The sequence below is a fragment of the Clinocottus analis genome, unplaced genomic scaffold, assembly GCF_023055335.1.
Source record: "Clinocottus analis isolate CAN_PGR_092001 unplaced genomic scaffold, fCliAna1.0.p SCAF_20, whole genome shotgun sequence".
NCBI classification, from domain to species: domain Eukaryota; kingdom Metazoa; phylum Chordata; class Actinopteri; order Perciformes; family Cottidae; genus Clinocottus; species Clinocottus analis.
In genome coordinates this window covers 2,459,768-2,483,085 of record NW_027175932.1, presented here as the reverse complement: position 1 = coordinate 2,483,085, position 23,318 = coordinate 2,459,768, and the positions used below count along the sequence as shown (strand labels likewise).

The 23,318-nt window shown below is 43.7% G+C and overlaps 1 protein-coding gene across 1 annotated transcript; it reads right to left on the bottom strand.

Annotated features, from left to right (window-relative positions):
• Window positions 1-20,846, bottom strand: nrip2 (nuclear receptor interacting protein 2). The gene is made up of 6 exons (XM_068587138.1): window positions 20,198-20,846; window positions 9,750-10,055; window positions 6,269-6,351; window positions 5,361-5,467; window positions 3,083-3,135; window positions 1-2,164 (listed from the first exon to the last, which is right to left on the bottom strand). The coding sequence occupies exons 1-6, from the start codon at window positions 20,351-20,353 to the stop codon at window positions 2,048-2,050; spliced, it is 822 nt and encodes a 273-aa protein (XP_068443239.1). The 5' UTR covers window positions 20,354-20,846; the 3' UTR covers window positions 1-2,047.
• Window positions 20,847-23,318: the final 2,472 nt, after the last annotated feature.

Below are 23,318 nucleotides of genomic sequence, written 5' to 3'. Positions count from 1 at the left end.
GAATACATATTTTTTATTAGGCAGAGAAAATACTGTTCAGAAGAAGAGAAACACCAAAAATAAATTTCTGTCACACATCGATTGCTCTCACACGGCGTAGGAAGGTCACTAGACATCAAAGAGGAACACATCTACGTGTGGACGACCTCAGAGGTCAGGTGGATACGGTGGCGCAGTCAGACAGCACGGCACGGCTCAGGTGTTGTTAAAGCACAGGATGATCCGAGGCAGTTCTTGAGACTAGAAAGGCAGGCGGCGCTGTAGTCGGGGTTTTTTTTTTTTTCTTGTGACGAACACGAGGCGTCAAAAGTGAACGTCGGCTCCAGAAACGAAGGTGATGAACGCGCAAAAGAATAGCGGCTTCGTGAAGAGGAGGGTGTGAGCCATCGGCACGGAGAGAGAGAGAGCGCCGCCTCAGCCGAGCGATGGAGATCTCCTGAAAGAGGCGGAGCGGGAAGGCAGCTGGAGTCGGCTTTTGGCAGCTTTGTTCTGACCGGAGCTCGGTGGACCGGTTTGAAGGGGGAATTTATGGACGTAAGCCACTTTTTCCCTCATGTGAAACACAAGCCAAAACAAGGCATGAAAAACAAGAAAAAATAAAGTGCGTTGACTCCTAACGCACACACACACTCACACACACACACACACACACACACACACACACACACACACACACACACACACACAATCAGACTAGTACACAAACATGCAAACTTGTACAAAGGCAGAACTTTACAAAGTCATGCAGATGGAATGTTTCTGATGTTTTCTGAGTCAAATATGGCCGGACGTCTATTTTTATGAGAGGAACTACTGTAAGTCAGTCTCGGCTGTGACAGGCTGGGAGTGAAGCTCCTGGAAAACTGAACCACATCGGGCTTCTGACGGGCGGAAAGAAAAAAGAAACGGGGCTTTACGACGCTGAATAGAAGTACGTCAGAAGAGGTGGCGTCTTCCTCAGATCTCTAATTAAAGTTCGAGACGAGAAACCGTCCTCATCTCTTAAAGAGGTAGCCGGATCCAAACTAATTACGAAAGACTTCATAAAACTTCTCAAAAGATTTCCTTTTAAAAAGGGGATCCTGAGTACCGACACGTTTTTGACGTTTATTGATGCTCCTGATGAGAGTACAGTGAGAAGATGCTACCTCTGTCACGTCTGTTTGTACGTTAAGTATGAAGCTAGAGATAGCAGCACTTAGCTTAGCTTAGCGTAAAGTCTGACTTGGTCCACAAGTCGGTCATAAAAGGTTACGAGCCAACGGTTTAATCGGTGCAAGCACTGTGATGAAAGTGCTAGCTCGCGTGAGGGTTTATATGCTAGCAGCTCCACTATTTTAGCAGACTTCCTTCACCGTGAAACTTCATGTATTCAGTGTTTTTACGAATTAAACAAACGTGTAACAAGTTTACTAGTGCGCTTTGGAGACACGAGTAGGTTTGGTACCTTTGGACAGAGCCAGGCTAGCCGTTTCCCCCCGTTTCAAGTCTTTATGCTAAGCTAAATTAAGCTAACCGGCTATCCGTCATATTGTCATTGAATTCAGCAAGTAAAAATTAACGAGCATGCGTCCCAAAGTATGAAACAATTCCTTTGACACCATTTAAACTGAAATGATTTACAATTTAACACTTTTTTAATTTACTTGATGATTTAAAGTAATGTTTTATACAGCCAAATCACAAAATAATCCACTAAAGTTCACGTCAAATGATTATAATGGTCTTCCCTTTTTAGAGAGCCTCAGTGGACCCGAGCATCTCAGCTGAGGAATCGGATTTGAACGCACGATATAATCAAAAAGATTAGATTGATAGAGATTAGCTCATCCCCCGCTGTGTAAACTAAACTAATTTAATATAAGAGATAATTATGGCGAATGTCCTACAAACACGTTGATGTAAACTGGAGAACGACGGCGGAGGATGCTCGTCCGCGGTCTGGCGGCGTGCGAGCGCCGCCGGGATCGGACTCGCGCCGCCGTTGCTGCAACCGGGCGAGGTTTGAGGAAAAGCGGTCGCCGCCGTGGAGGTTTTTTTTCGGGGATCACAGGTTCTCGTTGGTGTCGTGTTGGCACCGGCTGTCGGTGGAGGGGTTCAGGAAGGGCAGCTCGTCGCCGAAGCCCTGCAGCTTCAGCACCCGACTGCTCAGGTCCAGGCAGCACTGAGAGAGGAAACGCACAATCAGTGGCACATCGGCGGTTCCCAACATGGGGGACAACTGAGACAATGACGTCTGTAGTATCCGAGTCCTTAAGTAGAAAGTAAGCATGAGTTGTTTTTGCGGTCCGTATGTTAACGATGGATTTAGCCAGTAATCATATTTAATTACTGTTGTGTTTATGGAATCTTGGCTCATCACAGGGAAATAAATGTTCATCTGACATTACAAAGTCCTCAAGGGCTAATGTACAAAATTAAGAAAAAAGAGGTTATGTGCCTTAATGCCCTCAAGTCGCTCCCTTAATTTGATTTTGGGAGGATATTAACCAGACGTAATACTGGAACCAGAGGGGCACTCTGAGAGTTCAGGCCTCCGGCAAAGGTCATTAAGAGATAAAAAAAAACACATGTGCAATGCGCCACAGGCTTTGAATACGCTACCAAATGGATTAGGTTTCTAATTAGTGTGTATGTGACACCCTTCCTACAGGTTTCATGAAAATCAGGCCGGTAGTTTTCCCATAATCCTGCTGACAAACAAACAAACAAACAAACAAAACGTGCTTCGTGGCGAGAGAGCACGCCATCAGGAGGTATGAGGTTTAAATTGCATTTTCATATGTGCAATTTCAACAATTCCAGCTCACAAGATGTCCTCAATTCGCTCTTATCTGGGTTTTACCTGCACAGTGGGGATCCAGCAGGTAGCGGGACCCTAAAATACCACCAGCCTTTCCCTTTAGATAACACTAAATACAGTGCAGCTGCTTTTAGGAACGTGTGCCTCCATCTTTCCCCTTTTAATGGTTTTTTTTTTCGTCTTTTTTGCCTATTTTTAAAAAGCCGTTTCACACACACACACACACACACCAAAAGATAAGGCTTTTAAAAATATTAGCAAAGCAAATGAGGACCTTACTTTGAGTTCCAACAGAGTGTGAAGACCCAGACACAGCTCAAACGCCTCATCCTCTGCAAGTGGAAAAGAGAAATGACAGATGAGAGGAGAGGAAACTGAAAGCGTTACGATTCCCGTTCATGAACATCCTCATTTGAACCTGCATGCATTGGGCTGAATCCAGAGGAAATCTCCACTACAACAACAGTGTTAGTGGTAGTATTGTGTTAATGACTGCTGATAAGTGTCTATACTTGTGAGGACGCGCTTTTGAAGAAGCAATGTGAGAGTTTTGGTGCCAAAGTAAGAATTTAATGTCTGTGAAAGAGTCTGGGATTGAGTTATTCGTTCGCTGAAGCGGAGGAATCGAGGACAAGGTCCAGACGAGACCTGCAGCATGAATAATTGTGTGTTTTTGTCTCGCTCTTCTACCTTTGTGAAGACCAGATAACAAGGAGGAAAGTCAAAGAAAATTAAAGCAAGGACTCATGGTTTGAGGCTCTGAAACTATAATCTGACTTTGAAGGAATACTTTAGTTTCTTTTTGGGAAATTCATGAATTCATTTTGTTTTGTTGTTGCTGAGAGTTGGAGGAGAAGTTCGACACCACTCTCACGTCTGGACAGTAAACACGAGGCGGCGGCCAGCAGCTGGTTCGCTTCGTTGACGTTAGGATTAGAAAGAGTGGGAAACAGCTCGTCTGCACCGGCGCCGCTAAAGCTCACTAATTAACACCTTGTATCTGCTCGGCTTAGTGCAAAAACCAAAGTGTAAAAACGATATGTAATGTGTCATTTAGTGCTTAAGTGGCGCTGGTTGGCTGACTTCTTTATCCCTATTTTCTGCTAAGCTAAGCTAAAGCTCTCCTGGCCGTAGCTTCATATTTATAATAATAATGATGATAATTCAAACTTATATAACGCTTTTCTAGATGCTTTACTCTGGGGAAGAGACAGAGACAGACAGAACAAAACTAAAAATGGAAAGACAAAGCAAACAAAAGAAACATTTTTGGTAAAAAAAAAATGTTTGGGACTTTATAAAAACAAAATCTCGACTGTAGCTTTGTTAGACTCTGCAAAACCACTAATATTTTATACATTCATGGTTAATAATATTGTTCTAAAGTTCTGTGAAGTATGAAATACAATTTTTCTTTCAACTAAAAAAACAAATTTATGTTATGGACCTCAAATTAGAAGAAACTGGAAAAAGAAAATCCTTAAAAGGAAAGAAAGCTCTGTGATGACCAAAATAAACTTCACTTCTAGAGATGGCTATTGATGCAAATGACCTTTTCCTCTCCTTCTTTTATCTGATCAGATTGTTTGTATGTATTTGTACTGAAGCATCAATAACCGCGTTGTCTCATGAAACAGTTTTCTGTTGATGAAGTTGGTTTCCTGTTGGCACGATGCTTCTCATGTGTCTGCTCATCCATGATGACTTCAATTCAATCCAGTTTATGTTTTTACAATCTGTACAATCTGTAAGATCATGATAATTATCTTCCACTTCTTCAAGAAAAGGACCCGACACAGACGACGTATCCGCTTTCATGCAACATTATTGCGCTGCCTCGGCGATGTAAAGTGACAGAAAAGATAGACAGACATTTATTTGCCTGAAAATATTCTTGATTACTGCTTTAACATATTATTCTCTCCTCGGCTGTCCTTTTTATTTAATGGTTATTTCTGCCTTGAGTGCTTTGAGGAGACGAGACCGGATTTGCTGCCTGAATGTTAAGTACAGAGACGAGCTCATATCCAGCTCTAAATCTTTTTTAAACAAAATCTCCAAAGAGACGCCGCGGCGGGTGAATTCATATTTCTCTGCTCTCGTGACCTTCACATTGGTGGTTTGGAATGAAATATCTTAAAGGCTGTTGGATTGGATTGCCGTGACATTTGGTGAACCCGTTTCTGTCCCTCTCAGGATGGAGCTTTGTAATCGTGGCCATAGGTTTTGCGGTTTGTCTCATCGTTTGCTCGTCGGATACACAAGGTTATAACAGCTCGGATGTGCACAGTTCTCGGCCTTTTGAGTCTGGGCCTTACACATGCTAACCTATTAGCATGCTAACACACTGAACTAAGATGGTGGACGTCGTAAACATTACACCTGCTCACCGTCAGCGTGTTTTCATTGTGTTGGCGGCATGTTAGCATGCTGACGTTAGCATTCACGGCCTCACAGAGCTGCTGGTTGGAGACAATATATATATATATATATATATATATATATATATATATATATATATATATATATATATATATATATATAGTGTGATTCCTACCTTTGACAAAGGCTGAACACTGGACCGTCTGTCTGCCGAGCTGCAGCTGCAGACTCAGCACTGAGCTGCTCCCACCGCACGGTGAACTGTCCTGAACGGGAACCAGTCTAATAACACACACACACACACACACACACACACACACACACACACACACACACACACACACACACACACACACATAGAGGGAATATTTAATTACATTTCATAGAAATAGATTTTCTCGTGTGTCACTCAATCAAACGCTTGTGCTGATTTTGTTAACGAGCATTTCGCAGACAAACAGAACAGCGATATTATAATATTAACCTTTAAAGCAGATTTCAACTTAATATGAGAACAAAATGTCACGAGTTAGTGCTCTAACTCTGATCTAAAGACCCAGCTTCATTTGGCATTTAAATATCGCTCCCCAAGACGAAGGCGATGTCTTTACTTACAGGATTAAAAATCTGCCTTAAGAGCTTATGATATGACTAAATCCTCAAAGCGTATTTCTTTCGAGCAAATTCTTTGAAAGCTCATTTTATTATGATTCCTTTTGTTTTTGTTGAGTTTACTTTCACTACTTCTCAGTAAAAAACTGAAAAAAACTCATTATTTATCAGTGTGGGTGTTTACTTTTGTCAAAGAGCTTCATGCTTCCGTATATTATATATGTGTGTGTGTGTGTGTGTGTGTGTGTGTGTGTGTGTGTGTTTGCTTGTGTGTGTGTGCATGTCTGCATGTGTGTTTTTTTGCGTGTATGCGTGTGTGTGTCTGCATGCGTGTGTGTGTGTGCATGCATGTGTGTGTTTGTGTCTGCATGTGCATTTCTGCATGGGTGTGTGTGTGTGCATGTGTGTGTGCGTGCATGTGTGTGTGTGTGTGTGTGTGTGTGTGTGTGTGTGTGTGTGTGTGTTCCTCACCCCAGCCTCCGGCAGCAGGAGCTGGAGATGTGGTTGTGTTTGCTGCTCGTGTCGATGGCGGCGTTGACGTCGGCCTCGCAGCACTGCAGAGAGACAGAGGAGGAAGCTAAGAGTCACAACTACACATTTACACATTCACACAACTCTGGGGAGCCTTTTGAAAACCACTGATCTCTTTTTTTCTCTTTCAACTAATCCCTTCTGCTCCCACGTCGCCAAACTGAAACTGCCAAACTGAGAAATAAACTCAGTCGCCTGTTAATCAACTTAGTTGCAAGAAAAACAAATCTGCCACTGGAGTGTTTCCAAAGCAGCAGTAAAACATTTTTTTAGGGGATTATTATTAAGTTTTTCTTCAAATGTTGATTTGTGTTTGTAAAGTTATCCATTTGAGTCTGTGTTGGACTCTTAAATCACTATTTGTGTGTTAAATGCTGCAGGCGTTTGGTGCAACACTTAATAATCAAGTTAATTATAAACTAAAGTTTCACTGTTAGCTGATGTGTTACGTTCATGCTGCTGACAACATGCTGATGGTTCAGTTTGTTGTGTGCACTTTGACTTTTAAAAAGACTTAATGTTCTCAAAAGCACCACCGGAGCATCAAATATTAACCAAGCGAGTCACAGGTGCATTTAACTCATTAATCCGAGCAAACACGGGCATGAAAAGTGACCCGTGCACAAGCCGCATTGTTCATTTACACGCCGTAAACATCGTATTTCTTCATAACGCGATGCAATGAAATGACAAATAATGAAAGGAGTCGCTCGTGTTTACAAAACCAGAGAACATATCACTCGCGGCTGCAGCTCTGCAGAGCTTATCAACATCTTTTCGGCTCATTGTTTTGCTTTTATTGCCACCAACGTGACTGATTTAGCTCACTATATGAGATTATTATCATCTTATTAAACTCTCTGCGCAAAAACAAATCACGTTTTCCCATAATTTCAGCAGGTGGTTTTACATTTATAAACATCTCCTGACTTCCACCGTCACCAGAGGAACCGACAGCGCGACAGATTGTGACGGTTTATGGGAGCTGTTGCCTGTAATGTCCTCTTTCTCTTTTCGTTTGCATCCTGTGCACAAGTAGGAACGTGTGTGTGTGTGTGTGTGTGTGTGTGTGTGTGTGTGTGTGTGTGTGTGTAGGTGGGAACAGACTAACGGTAGAATGAAGGATGCATTCAGAACATATGGTGCAGCTGCATGCATGTGAGAGAAGCAGCGAGCAGGTGCCACCCCCACACTGTGAACTGCGTTTCACTCCATGTATAAATTATATGCAACATCAAGAGCATCGCATACATTACTGGACACTCTTTCATTGCTATTGCTTTCTGGTCTTCTTAACGTTGCTTTCAGGTGAACTGCAGTTCACGATGCAGCAACGTTCTCAGTGTTTTAGTGGAGTTTTATTAAAGGAACGAGGTCAAAGTTCTCACTACTACTTCATTAAATTTATCCGTCAGTGTTTTTAAACCCTTCCTGTCCTGTAAGACGGCACAAGGACACGGCCATTTATCTCCAAACTGAGGTGTCAAGTGTTTCTTTATTTAATCCTCCTACTTCTTCACATCCTCGCGAAGATGTATCATGTTCTCGGCGTGGGATTCATTCAGTTTTTGCTGTATATTTAAATTGTTATCAGTCTGAGGATGAGTTTCAGCAGCAGTTTCAGGCTACCGACAGCCTTCAAATCCCCAGTGACACAGACAGCGACGCTAACGAGAGAGCTGTGTTTTCAGTGCAATAGTGACGAACACCAGAGACTTTGATCCAATCAAACTAGTATGCAAACCACTGGACATTTTGAATTTGTGTGCAGAGAAAAATATGTTTGTAACTCAAATGAATGAAGGTGGGAATAAAGCTTCTATACGATTTTTTTCACAGATATTTCATAGACATTGTATTGTAACTGTACATTTGTATCACAGGTTGCTGGAAGGTTAACATCTAGCACCTTTCAGCCTATTAGTGTGTTAAGTAAGTCTATATTCCCCTTGGAAATAACCACGTTCAGTGTCCCTGAGCCGTGTTGTGACCCTCGCTCGCTGGACTGAGCCTCCTTTGTCCTCGTGGCTTATCAGCAGGTTCACAAACCGGCTCTTTTGTCTCCGTCCCAGCGGTGCAGAAATCCTACAGTTTAAAAATAGCCGGCGAATGAGTAACGGAAGGAACGCTTCGCGTTTAATAAGTTGATGACACAACCGAGCAAAGCACAATGAGTAACAGGGCAAAACCGCTGAATCCATACCAGAAAGGTCTGAAGAGGTTTGCTCGTGCTGCGAACTTTTAACACCGCGGGGAACGGACGCTGTTTGGTCACCGCATTGATTTCTTTCTTGGGATAATATTGGCTCCGTCCTTGGTGTCATTCCTCGCTGCTCTTATCTTATCTCTTAGTGTTCAATATTGGTAATATTTATCTACTGGTTGTCTGTCCACCGGCAACATCTCTGGAAAAGTTGGTGTCATTTTGAGTCGGAGCATCTGTGCATTAATTCCACACCCAATATGTTACGAGCCCGATACGAGATGAAGATATTTCATCTTGACTGCGACAAGAGGGACAATTGAGAGAGGAAAGTCCTTTTTGTTGAAGTGCGTCCATGAAAAGAAACGTTGTTCTTTTTATGTGACTCTGTTGGACAACAGGGGTTGTTTCTTATTGGAAAAGCTTGATAAGGAGTTACAGAGACGTGGACGTTTACCAGCTCACTGAAAGCCCTATTTAGATGCATTGTGGGAAATGTATGATTAAGTGAGCCCAGACTTCGAGTCAGTACTTCTCAGCCAAACTGAAATCCTTGAACGCCCGTGATCTTAACCCTTATCCTAAGTGAAAAGTATTTTTTGCCTTCTTATTGATAGCAGCAAGTGGAGAGTTGACAGGAAATAGGTGAAGAGAGATGTGTCAGCTTGGTCATGCAACGATTCGTCCACTGTGCAATGTCCTGAAGCACCGATGTGTGCATACTGCTGTCGTCTTCACTGCAGCCGCTAATTCACACTGAGGACAAGGAGCTCGTAAAACACAAAGAAAAACAACTCCTTTGTGATTAAAAAGGATTCAGCGAAGCCACACGGAGGTAAAAGCAGAGGTTTGTGAAGTGTTTTTTTGCGTAGGCCTGAAGCGAGAGAGCTGCACGAACTGTTAACCCCGATTCAAACGTGTAGTTTTCCTTCTTTTTGTCCTGATTTTCAAGCCCCTCGTAGCGCTGATTTTGTTCTGACCCATGTGGACGCGTTGGCCGGGTCGGACTCGGTCACCATGACTCAGCGCTCTCGGTTGTTCTGCTCCGACCAGACAGCCACTGGTCCTGCCAAGCTTTTCATGCTTTGTAGGGGAAGAATAAACACAGAGTGGGCTTCGAGGGATGAGTCACGGGCACAGAGCGGCACTGTCTCTTGTTTTCCAGCGCTCGTGCGGTGTAGTAGAACGGGTCAAAGCTTGGCGAGCGAGGTGCCGTACCTTGCAGTGAACCACCAGAGCCGCGAGGAGGGCGGAGCTCTCCGTCTTCTCCGCCGGCGGTCGGGCTCCGGCTTCGCTGCTGTCGTCCTCCTCGTCCGACCGGAGGCTCTTCTCGCTCTCCTCCAGGGACTCCCTCTCCTCCGTGGAGTCGTCGGCGGTGCTCTCGCTCCTCTCCTCGGCGTCGGCGGGTCCGTCCTTGGAGTCGGCCAGCGGGGAGGGGATCCGGCCGTTGGCGTCCCGGGCCTCGCCTCGCAGCCGCGTGATGTTCCCCTCCATCAGGCGGCGCTGGACGATGCTGTGAGGTTGCTGGAGGCGGGAGACATGAGAGAGAAGATGAGTCCAGTTTTACCAGAAAAAAAATGGACCAATACATGTTTTTAGTATGTTTGATACATAGTTGAGGAAGACTTTATGGTTACAGGTCCTCAAACGTGAGATTTGCTGCATTTCTAGACCATTAAGTTGCTGTAAATTGAATATCTTTGGGTACATTTAAAGACGTCAATTTGGTTTCAGAGGACCGGGGATGGATAGTTTTGTCATAGACCAAAGTAAAAACCAGAAAATCAACAATAATCAACAGATTAATCAATAATACAGACTGTTACACACTATTAGTAGAGCATAGGACACTAAAGGTGGAGTACTGCTAACATTAATTACCAGAAGATTTCTGTTTAACTGAGTACCTTCCCACTTATTTCTCAGCATTGTCAGTTTCTAAGAAATGCAGCTACACTTCATGAGGTCAGTAATTAAGGTGTCGGATGAAATGGGGCCGGTTCCTCCTCTGCAGCCGCTTTGTGAGGAGGAACAATGTGTGTTGTGGTTTAATTGCAAAGCTGTAACACAAGGCTGCACAAAGTTTACTTTCAAAATTGTCACTCCATAAACGATGATAAAACTGGAAAAGAGAGCATCTGTGTGCATCAAATCTTACTAACACATTGGATTACAAATGATTTGTAGCTTTTTAAATGGATGAATAAGCAGATTGCTGATTTATATAGTATATTAATTTAAGCACTGACATTCATAGTAAATCCACACACACACACAAACATTGGTCACACTTTAGATCACAGGCTGCAACGTTGTGATTCTTCCCGATACGAGAGCGTCCGCCATCTTTGTTTGCTGTGAAGTGAGTGTAAAGCTGTCGGTTTATGTAAAGCTGTCGTCTGTCATTTTAGATGATTCACAAGAGCCATCGCACCGTAACAAGAGACCACTTTAACATGTGGACGCTCAGGTGGTTTTAAGTGCTGCTGTTTAAGCTAGCGTAGCATCGTCTGTGGCATTTCTCTTCCTCCTCTTCCTCCTCCTCCTCACGAAATTACACACTGAGATGTGAATTGCTCACTTTCAGTGGGAGGGGAAATAAATTGCCTTTCAAACTACCTGAGGTCACATAATCATGTCATGAAAGCCAATTCCAGCGACAGCTTTCAGGTCATCAGTGTCAGCTGACATTAAAGGAAGCTAGCACGGCGTTCCGCCTGGCGGCCATGTTGTTTGCTAACGCACACTCTCTACTATTCCACACTATTGTATTTTCCTTATGCATTGAAATTGTATTTATTTGGTATTGTGTCCTGAATGCTCATTTCTTGATGCATGTTTTTATTTCCACAGGTTTTGCAGCATTGTGAGTTTAAGTTTAATTTAAGACATTTTGAAAGTCAGATTTCATGGAAACGGGCCGACAACAGGCTGAATAACCGCCTCACCAGCCAACACCGGCATCTGTGGAGCCATAAAGTCGTCCTTTTAAGTGTCTCGGTTGACAAAACGGACGTTCCCATCTGCCTCCCCTCTGCTGTCGAGCAGCTTTGAGTGGCCTCCACCTCCCTCCACCTCCCTCCACCTCTTTCCAAACACAATCAACAGGTCTGGCGGCCGCTGTGCGCTCACACATTGGTTCACTTCACAATGTTCCAGTTGGAGAAAGCGCCGTCGATGCCGTTGTTTTGATGAGCGGTTGTGTAGACGCAAGAATGATGGAAAAGAGTCTCACAGTACTGGTCATTATTTAATGTTTTCTGCACTTGGCAAAGCTCGATTCTGCCGTTCAAGTATTCCTGACTTGAATTTAAATGAAGGACGATTTCATGGGTTGCTGAGCGGCGCGCAGCGAGGAGAAATATGGAACAATAAATGAGAGAAAGCATCGAGTCCCAAGAGGCCTCGACACCGTGATGGTGTCTCCTCACGCTGACGCCTCCGAGGTGGAGCAGCTTCAATGCAACACCTCGACAGATCAAGGAGAAGTCATTTCTGACCGTCTGCCAGGTCATTGAGAAGTGATCACATACAATCTCTCTCTCTCTCTCTCTCTCTCTCTCTCTTCCTGTGAAAGCTGGAGAACAACTCAGTGATCACATCGTGTCTCTTTCGTCCATTCGTTCCCCTTCGAGCTCCAGCTGTGGTCCAGCTCCTCAACAGGAAGTGATGATCCTCTCTTCACCTCTCCTCTTTCCATCTCTCCTTTCCTCTCTACATCTCTTCTTTCCTTTATACATCTCTCCTTTCCTCTCTACATCTCTCCTCTTTCCATCTCTCCTCTTCTCTTTCCATCCTGATTTCTTTCCTTCCTTTCTTACTTCTTTTCCTTCCCTTTCTAATTCCTCTCCTCTGGTCGTCTTCTATTTTCCTTTCATCACCTTTTCATAACTTTCTTTTCTTCCTCTTATTACTTCTCTTCCATTTCTATTCTTCTTTCTCCTCATCTCCTCTTTTATCCTCTCCTTATAATTCCCATTACAATTATTGAAAATCACTATTTCCTTCCACTGATCTCATTCATTCATAAAAACAACTCAAACCGCGAGCGTAACATAAAAACAATTTAAATAAAGTAATCTCCTCTTCACATTGAGCTCCTTGACACCTGAACTAATCAAATTCAATCAGCAGCTCCTCTTTTGAGTTGATTTGTGTTGTTGTGTGTTTTATTGTCGGCCTCTTCCTCTCCGTGTGTTAACCAGTTGACCTCGTTTCCACCTGCACTCACTGGATAAATCACACATTTATTTACAGGAATAACACTCATTATCCTCTCGGGCCAATTGGAAAAACATGAATTAAAGGGGGAATAATGTCAAATCCAGGGTTGCGTGCGTCTTTCAGTGGGTGAGTCTGTATATATTCATGAGGATTGATTATTATTAAGGCACGGCAGAGTTTCTGTTCAACAGGCGAGGGAGGAGGAAGAGGAGGAGGAGGAACGATGTCACGGCCTGGAGACGAAGGAGGAGAGGCCGAGTCTTCCTCCTCCGAGCTCTCATTAGGACTTCGTGGAAGCGAAGATCGAATCTGATTGACAGAACCGACACAATGTGATTTCATTTCAGCGGTCGGCGTCTGGTCTTTGTTGCTTCAGACTGCTCTGGAGTCTGCAGCGCCAGAGAAACATCGATTCTGCGAGCAGGCGACGTTCAGCGAATGTGTCTGTGACGGTTCAGCGGTAAATCATAGAGATGTTTCTCCTCACGGCACTTGGACTTTGTCTGCTTTTTGATATATTGAGCAGGTTTTTCTGACGGACACGGTGTTCCTTTGTGTCTATTCATTCGTGGTCTGTTGCTGATGTTGCTCATGTGCGTCCTGCGGTGACCCCCGACCATGATAACCAGTCCAAACCAGTCCTCAAGACCCAGCATCCTCTCCTCCTCCTCCTCCTCCTCTTCTCTGTCTCTTCTTCTCTGTATTTATCCCTCTGCGAGTCAGATTAGAGGCTTCATATTGTGGACTAATTATCTGACTGCAACAGGCAGCTCTCTCTCTCTCTCTCTCTCTCTCCCCCCCCCCCCCCCCCCCCCCCCCCCGGCTGACTTCCTGTTGCACCGTCCGGGCGCCTCCAGCAGCTCCACATCTGCCGCCTCTCCACTTCCTCCTGATCTCTCTCTCTCTCTCTCTCTCTCTCTCTCTCTCTCTCTCTCTCTCTCTCTCTCTCTCTCTCTCTCTCTCTCTCCGTGCTCCTCTGTTGCGTTCCTACTTTTGCGTTCAGTCTCTTCACTATATCATGAATGAATGAATTATTTTATTAAAAAGTAATTAATCAATGTAATAAAACAGACGCGGTCACCAATTAGCGCTGCGATTCTTCAATTAGCTTTTGGTCCCATACGTGTAGTCTGATGTGTTTATCTTCCTTCATGAGTTGATCCACTGGTTGCTCTTTCATCAAAGCATCAAACAAACACAGGACTGTCACTCAGGAGGCCGTTGTTCGTCTCCAGCGTGAAACGCTACGAAGACAAAGTCAGCTGTTTCTTTACTGCAGTTACTTTGTTGCATTGTGTCGATAAACGTTATTGATTTAACGCAAACCGTGAGAGTCAGATGAGGAGATCGATACCACGCTAATATGCTAATTAAAGCTGTGAGGTTGAAGCTCGTTAGCTTAGCACAAAGACGGGCTCTGTCTTAAGAAGAAAGAAATCCTAAACTAATTTAGAAAAGAAAGCAAAATGTTTTTGTTTCTTTAAGGTCTTGATTTAACAAAATGTTGATTATTTTTAACAATAACTTCATAAATCATCCCGATGACTTGGACTTAAAGCTGTTAATCGATTAGTCGATCAACAGAAACAACAATTTTTGGTAAAATAAATATTATTTTAGTCATTTATCACGCTTCCGAATGTGACGTTTTATTTTCTCAATGTAAATTATGATTTTTTTTCGGTTTCAGGTATTAATTTTGAACTTTCCCTTTCATACATATGAATTAAAAACACCAATATTACATTTTAAGCTACTTTTGTGGCCGAGGTGTCATTTTTCACAACCAAAAAATGAACAAAAACACCTCCTCCTCTTCCTCCTCCTCTTCTTCGTTCTCTCTGTCTCAGAGTCTCCTCTCCTGTTTGTCGTTTTTGTTTTTTCTCGTGTATTTTTAGCCTCCCTCTGCTTCCTCCCCTCCGAGGGAGCAGCTGAGGAAGCGTTGCCACCCATCCACAGCTCCAGATGCCACGGAGAGCGACGGGTTCACACTAACCTCCACCTCCCCCCCACCCCTCTCTCTCTCTCTCTCTCTCTCTCTCGCTCTCTCTCTCTCTCTCTCTCTCTCTCTCTCTCTCTCTCTCTCTCTCTCTCTCTCTCTCTCTCTCTCTCTCTCTCTCTCCAGCCCACCTAATGGTTCCCCCGAGCTAATAATACACCCCGAACCCCCGGCTTCAACGCTGTTTGTTTTGGAGGGGACAGGAAGAACCGAACCCTCCACCTCCCCCAGAGCCCGGCGATCACACTGAGTGACATCGTCGTGTTTGCTCTTCTTTGAAGCGCCCACTTTGCCTTCTGGGGGACAAATAAACAACCGAGTTTGTCGAGTGAATCTTTATGAAAATATGAACCTGGTGTTCGCCGTCTGCTCGTGTGAAGTCAGGACTCTTTCTGAGGACAGGAGATAGTACAACGCCTCCTCACGGCGGTTTATCTATATTTAGGAAATGTTTTTTTTGGACAGAATGTTTAGTAAATCATGACTTAAGTTGTATTTAATGCTCTTAAATAGCTCAGTTCCTCCTGTGAGCCCAGTTCTGTAGCTTTTGATCATCCTCAGAAAGCACCTTGAGACTGCAAGCTGTCGATTAGGCAGGCCTTCACTCACTCACACACACACACACACACACACACACACACACACACACACACACACAGGTTTCAGACTCACTCGTCTGTAAGAGAGCCGCATGAGCAAACGGACAACTGAAAGAGGCTTTCTTCTCCGTTTGCAGCACGTAGAGCAACACGAGGTGGACACCATGTTTGTTGACGCTTCCGGCAACAAACATGTCTTTATGATTTTTTTTACAATTTTAAAAACATGTACGTTGACGACAGTGCAGTTTACACATTAGCTGATATTTCATTGCATGAAGGAATAGTCTTTTTGTGAAATACGTTTACTTAGTTTCTTGCAGACTACTGTGACCAGCCGCGGGTTAGCTTAGCTTAGCATAAAGACTGGAAACAGAGGGAAACTGCTAGCCTGGCTCTGTGTTTTGTGTTCAATTAGACATAATATTTTTTTTTAATGTTGGAAGCTGCAACACAGACATGAAAGACATCCGATTGGGGTCATTTTTGAGAGTCATCTTTCCTCTTTCACATTCATCTTCCTCATTCTGAGCGTGTACACCGTGAGATTACACGGTGGTTGCGCAACAACTCTGTTCATGCTGAGCTCAGGTGTTATTGTAACCGGGCCCTGATGTTTCCAACCCAATAACCCAAACACGCGCAGCTACACTCTCCTTCTCTGCAGTTCCTACATCTCACACCCACGTATCTGCTCAAAGCCCTGCATGGCGTTACGTAAATCCTCCCCAGTAAACCCGTGCATCCTCCATGACCTCGTCTCCATCCGTCTCTCTCTCCTTCCCCTCCATCGCTCTGCGTTAGAGCGCTGGATTTTCTGCCCTTTTCATGCTCACTGCTCCACTTAACTGTGCAGCGCAACATGGCCGGAGTGAGGATGATGCTGCTGAGAGGAAGAGGACCTCGGGCTAAAAGAGCAGCAAAAACAAATTCACTCTTACGTAACGGGGCTCTGCTGCTGGATTACACACCGGACAGGCCAGCGAGGAGAAATTAAGGAGGAGGCAAGACGAGGTCACAGCCACAAGGGTTTGTGTGTGACATGGAGACCGAAGAGCGTCCGCCATCTTTACTTATTCTGTAGCAGCCATTCGGTTATGTTTTAAGAAAATAGTTCGATGTTTTTTGGGAAACAGGCTTGTTTTTGCTTTCTCGCAAATTGTTAGATGATTAGATTGATGCCACTCGTTGTGTCTTTAAGTATGAAACTGGACGAGATAGGTAGCTTAGCTTAGCTATTTGGTCATCGTCCCTATTTAGAAAGACATTTTCAAATTGCTTATTTCGACGGCTGAATGTCTAAAATCACAAAGTTATTCAATTTGAAATCAGAGAAAAGAAATCTCACATTTGAGAAGCTTAAACCAGTCAATGTTTGGCAGTTTCGCTTGAAAAATGGATCATAAAAATGATTATATGCATCTTAAGTTGAATTATTTATGGAGGTAATCATTCATGGAGTTAAAATATTAAGTCTGCATTCACGAAATAACTCCATTCTGCCAAATCCAGGCGACAACCTCTTTTTCGGGAACTGAAAAGTGAAGCAAATGTACAGTACAGAACCTGCATTCTTTCTAATGGCCACTAGGGGGCGACTCCTCCGATTTCTTCATCCTGATTGAAACACCAAGCTTCCAGTAATGAATCATATCTTTTTTTTAAACGATGGTTTATTGTTATTGTCAGCGTTTCACATTCAAGACGTGACCTTTTTGGTGTAAGGAGGCAACGAGCCGGAAGGAAAACATTCGTTCTTCAGCAGTAATTAAATAAATAAAAATCTATAATCCAACAGGGAAAATGGAAATGCAGTCAAACGACCTGCAGACAAACAAGCGAATCCGCGTTATCGCGCCCGATGATCTCATCTCTGGACCCGCGAGGGTTCTGCCGCCTCAAACGCATCGCGCTTTCGTCACGTTTAGTGTCCATTCAGCGCCTGAAAGACGGCGGCGGCGGCTGCAGAGAAGAGATACAGGAGGACTGCGCCCCGACACGTGGAAAATCTCTCGTTACAGACGACATGCGCGCCATGCGGTTCTCCCCCGTCGGCCACATCTGCTCCAGAAATTGTGTTTCAGATAACTATCCGAGAGGAGATAATTGGTATCAGGATAGGAGAGCGCTCCGGGCCTGCAGCTTGAGTCACGAGAGAGACGAGTTCAACCTCACGCGGCATGAATCAAAAAGAGTTTCAGGGACTATTATCGTGACTTGGATTATCTTTTTTTCATTTGAATCTTTAATAGTGTTTACACGCGGAGTTTTGGTTTAATAAAGAGCCGCCGAAGTCCCAAAACATTTAAACTTTTGTGACATCTTTTGTGTGCGCTTAATGGAAGCAGTGTAGATAAAGCTGCAACTATTCTGTTGTTCTCTTAATCAAACAATCTCTTGATTTGTCTGTCAAAAATAGTCCCGAAGCCCATCGCGATGTCTTCAAATTGATTGATTGTCTTACAAACAGAGGCAAGGAAAGGTTCCCAAACCTTATCTTGTGTGAAGAATGAATAATAATAATGTATTTTCGGGTTGCCAAACCCCTACGAGTCTGGCATTTAGCATGTTAGCAAACTAACGTTAGCACAAATCAAGACGACGCCTTCAAACTTCTCGTTTTCGTGGATCATTTCTGCATCCACGTGAACTTGGAAGACGGGAACCTTTCGACCTGAACTCGGAAAGTCTTTCGAAAAACAACCACCGAACCCAGACCTCAAAATCCAAGATGGCGTCAAAGTATTGGACAAATGAAAATGTTGACCTGACGGTGGTGCCACATGACAAATGAAGGGATCCACCAAAGCTATTCAAATGAATCTACATGAATGTCTGAATCTAATCGGATGACAATCCATAATATTTGTTGAGATATTCCACTCGAAACCCACAAATGTCAGGCCCAAAGTAGTAACAAATGCCTCTTTCTATTTATTATACATTCACTTCTCCTGACGGCCTCCGTGGCATCGCACCAGAAAAGGGGGCGGAGATTACCACCAGGTGGTCATGTGTCCATCAATGCCGATTACGGAGGCCATTTGTCCTGGGAATAAATGCTGATTGTAACATTTCCTAATAAAGGCATAAGCCAGACGCGAGTGGGAAAGCAGCTTTAGATTAATCCTCTGGGGACCATGAACATGTGCGCCAATTTTCATGACGATCCGTCTAAAAGTAGAGATATTACAGCCAACAACATGACTGAAACCGAGAAATAATTATACCTTAAATACCGTCGACTTGTTATCGGCACACTTGTCAGTCACAAAAAGATGTGACTCAGCGGGAGAAGAAGAGGAGGAGGAGGAAGAGGAAGAGGAGGAGGGTAGGATATTTTTTTCTAGCAGCAAATGTTGGTATTAAAACCTGGCAGACATGCATGCATGTGATATTCACCCAGCACTGCCGGTGCCGCTTAGCGGTGCCAGAGTGACGGCGTGGAGGTTCTTGGAGCGCTCTGGGGTTTCTGGAACGCCGCCATGAAAACCAGAACTGTGTCACAGGAGAGCAGGAGTAATAAATTGCTCAGATTATTACGGGGAGTTTCCTCCTGAGTTTACACTGGCTTCGGTTTATGAGGCTTCTGGAGGAAGAGGAAGGGAAGAGGTTGGAGATGTCTTTCATCCTTATATGTCAAAAATGTGTGTGTGTGTTCCTGAATGTGTGATGACTTCTCTCTGTTTGAGCTCAGAGCTCTGTTGCTGTTTGACTTCACGCTTCCTTCCTCTTGTCAAAGTGCAAGACTCTGAATCTTTCATGAACCTTTCGACTTCCTTATCGGGTCTGCGAGTTAATGCAGGAGATGAAGGAGCGTATTGGTGCTCATACTCGAGTTTCACGAGTCAAACAGAGGCCGTCTCCTCTAGAGCTAAAACCGTTGGTCGATTAATCAATCAAAGATTTGCAAAATATGATTTAAAAAAGCTGTTCCGTTTTTTTAAAGCATTTTTTTTCATACTAGCTGTTGGTCACCTCGGACTCTGGCATTGACATTATCCTGACATGTATTAGACTAAATGATTAATCCATTAATTAAGCAGATTCTCCCCCACCGATGAAAAACCTCAAATGATGTCACTTGAGGCAGCGTTGGTTTGGTTCGAGCACTACAAGTTTAAAAACGTTTTAAAAGAAGTAATGAATCTGTTGGTGTGGAGTTTGAAAGAAGTGATCTTGGACCTCCGTAGCTTGCTCCTCGTCCGGGCTACATTAGCCGCTACTAGCATAACACGCCTGACCGACTGAGCTGTTGGCAGCGCAGTTGCATTGTGGGCGATGTAGGTCTTACCGAGGAAGAAACAACGCTTGAAACACATTTTGTATCCATGGCTTTGCATCAGCGTCAACTAGTTTGTGCAACAGTTCCTGTAGATTTACAATCACATGACCACGTCGACCCTTTTCTAGACTACATAAGGTGCTAAATAATGCAAAATACAATGTAACCTTTAAAATATTCACGTCTATAAGACGTATCTTAGCTTGAGACGGAACCGTTCGTCCGAGCGTGATCCATGGACACGAGGCTGCACGTGGTCGGTAAGGGCGGGAAACGTAGCCGCAACGTGGACTCGCTCTCCTCGTCCTCTCTAATTGGGACCCTCCACATGATGAAGTGGAAGTGGACCCTTTCTATCGTGATTCACACATTGTGGATTGAGCGCAATCAGCGAGGTATTCTTTCACAATCAATCACGTCTGTGGACACCTTTCCATTTTTTCCCGTCTACCTGCTTCCACTCCCGCTCTCGGCACCTGGCTCAAGCTCTCCCAACCACATCAATCACGACCCCGATCGCCCTCGAGCGCCGCTTTAGAGTCTCTCAAAGTCCACTCACCAAGTCCTTGGACGTGCCGAGTCTCTTGAGCCCGTCCAGGGGCAGGAGGTCAGCCGAGTCCTTGTGTGAGAACTGGGTGGCCTGCTTCAGACGCCTCTGCTGGTGCAGGATGGCTTTATCCCGGATGGCGAGCTCGCCCTTCTTCGCCTCGCTCATGGTCTCGGGCGCCGTGAAAGCTCCTCTGGTCTCTTCCTCGGTGGCTATTGGAGACAGGAGTGGGAGCTCTCTGCAGCAAGACGGCGAGAGACAGAGTGGATGAGAAACCCCCCTCTTCTTTCTCCAGACAGCTTTTTTTGTTTGTTTTTTAAGCTGCTCTTCTTAAGCCACAGAAATAAACCTGCAGTTGGTGCCTCTTCCACCCTGTTTTGTCCTCACTGAAATGTCCTCTCGCTCTCCCTCCCTCTCTCTCTCTCTCTGTGCAGTCCTTGGCATGTGTTTGTCTCAGCAGCTTTGGGAGCTATCCTGTCCTGAGCGCTCCTCTGATGGAGACATGCGTCTTCCTCCCAATGTCAAGATCTGTCTTGTCTGTTACAGAGATGTGTGGTGTAGGATGTCTCTTCCCCTCAGTGCCGTCTGTCCTTGGATCCCTCTCTCTCTCTCTGGCTCTGACACACTCACATCTCTGCTTTCTGGAGTGTATTCTCTCTCTCTCTCCCTCCCTCTCTCTCTTTCTCTCTCTCTCTCTCTCTCTCCCCTTCCTCTGAGCCCTCCTCTTTCCGTCACACACTCGACAGACGCATGCTCACCTCCACATTTTCTCACTTGGCTCTCAGCAGAGGAAACGGTGATGAAAAGCACTGCATGCGCTGCATGAAACACAAATATTCTGTCATCTATATGCAGCTACAAGCAGGTTCTCTGCATCTTTGAGTCCCATAAAGTGACACTGTGTCCCTCTTTATCTTGTTTTTAAAGCCCGACACGGCTCGCAGCATCCCGGCGGAGGTGTGGGAGAGACATCCATGTGCTCTGACCCCGCTCAGAGGATCAATCACAATCACTGATGGCAACAATTGATCTCCACTCTGCCTCCACAGCGGGAATTAGAGAAACCCAATTTCAGCCATCCACGCCAACGACGGCTATAAATATCAAATCCATCTGCGTTGGCGACCTCTAGACGATGACACATATTTTAAAACGCAGATGATTCAGCCTGCAGGTAAGGAGGGGTTTTTCCTGTGAGAGCAAAAACTTTATACATTTTCATGTTTTTCTTTGTGTTTTAGGAGCGAATTCTTTGAGGAAATACATGAAATACATAAAATGAAAGACATTGTTTTTTAATATATGCTATTTATTTGAAGGAGACAGTCCTTGTGAAGGTGAAGCAGAAGATACTGTGAACCTGCTGAGATATTTATTGTTTAGAAAGCATGTGCTGCCACCTGCTGGTCGCCCTTGATTTTTTTTTTTTTAAAGATTAGAGCAAAATATAATAATAAATAAAATATATATAAATACTAAAAACCATTGCATAAAAACACGTAAAACACTATACAATCAGACTTAATAACACAAAATAAATAAATAAAACACTACATAAAAGCCAGACTGAATGAGTTTTTAGTTTTAGTTTTAAAATATAAATATTTAAAGATCCACTTGATGTTGGTATCAAGAGTTCTGGTGCTAACATATAGAAATATATTCCGTCATGTTTGAGTGTTCCTGTTTTAAATGACTGTAAATTGTAAAATATTTGGGTTGAGACAAAACATACAGTCTTAAAAAGTCATCATTTTGTGCCATTTCTGGACTTTTTCTTGTTTTAGATAATAATGAAAGCAATTGTAAAAATCATGCCGTTCATCATCATTAAATGTCATAATTTTACAGGCTTAAGCACTCTCTTGTGATACTTTGTGAGGTCTGTTCACGCAGACATGTTGTCTTTGCTCTCGATACCTGAAGATGTCACACGACAGATGTTGTTATGATCAGACTGTTCCCTGTGTGGGTTCCTGTTATGTATGAAATTGCAGAAATTGTGCTTTATGAACAGATCAAATAGCAAAACAGACCCCTGAACATCGTCTTTATTATCATGGTCTTAACTCCCAAACTGTCAAACAAATAAGTGATGCAGAGAGAACCTGAAATAAGTTTACCTTCGAGGCTTCAGTTCCTTACACAAGGAACTGAAGTGTATCTTCGTTAAAACAAAACAAATCTGCTTTAGCAGAGAAAATAAATATGAATCAAAACACAGCCGTTTTGGTCAGTTGCTGGCAATGTAACAAAATCTTGCATTTTGTGCTTTTTTTGTTTTGTTTTTTTGTATCACGTTCCGTTAACTGAGGTCGCAGAAGGCACATCGATCATTTCATGGAATTGCGCTTTAAGCTTTAGGTTCGTGTATCTCTGGAAAAATAAGACTGTGCAAAGTACACACACACACACACACACACACACACACACACACACACACACACACACACACACACACACACACACACACACACACACACACACACACACACACACACACACACACACACACACACACACACACACACACACACACACACACCAGGTTAAGCTCCCTCTCACACTCCTCATCACCACAACTCTCCAGGAATCTCTCGTAGCAGAACACTGACAGTGTAAAACCAAAGCCATTTCTTATGATTATCTATGTTCAGTTCATAAAAACAGGAAATGTGTGTTTCGCTTCCGAGATATTTTAAGGTTGGTAGTGAGTTTTGGATAAACGGGTTCACGCCAATGCCGTAAACATTGGGAATAATGTGACCCGTAGATCTAAAAGCATGCGGTTGCGTAGCCCCCCGGGTTGGTTTATGTGTTAGCATAGCATTAGCCTAACCACCCGGCATGTAAATAATCCCAGGTTTGTTAAATAACAGATTGTTCCAGAATCTTAAAACAACACCCATCTGGATAAGAAAATAATCGTCTGCTACACAATTAAATAATACTTGCTACCCGTCAGGTGACTGGGCTTTGGAAAATATATATATATATATATATATATATATATATATATATATATATATATATATATATATATATATATATATATATATATATATATGTAAAATAAAATATATATTTTGTGCAGCAGACATAATCTGAATCAGATGGTTAAATTATTTCCACT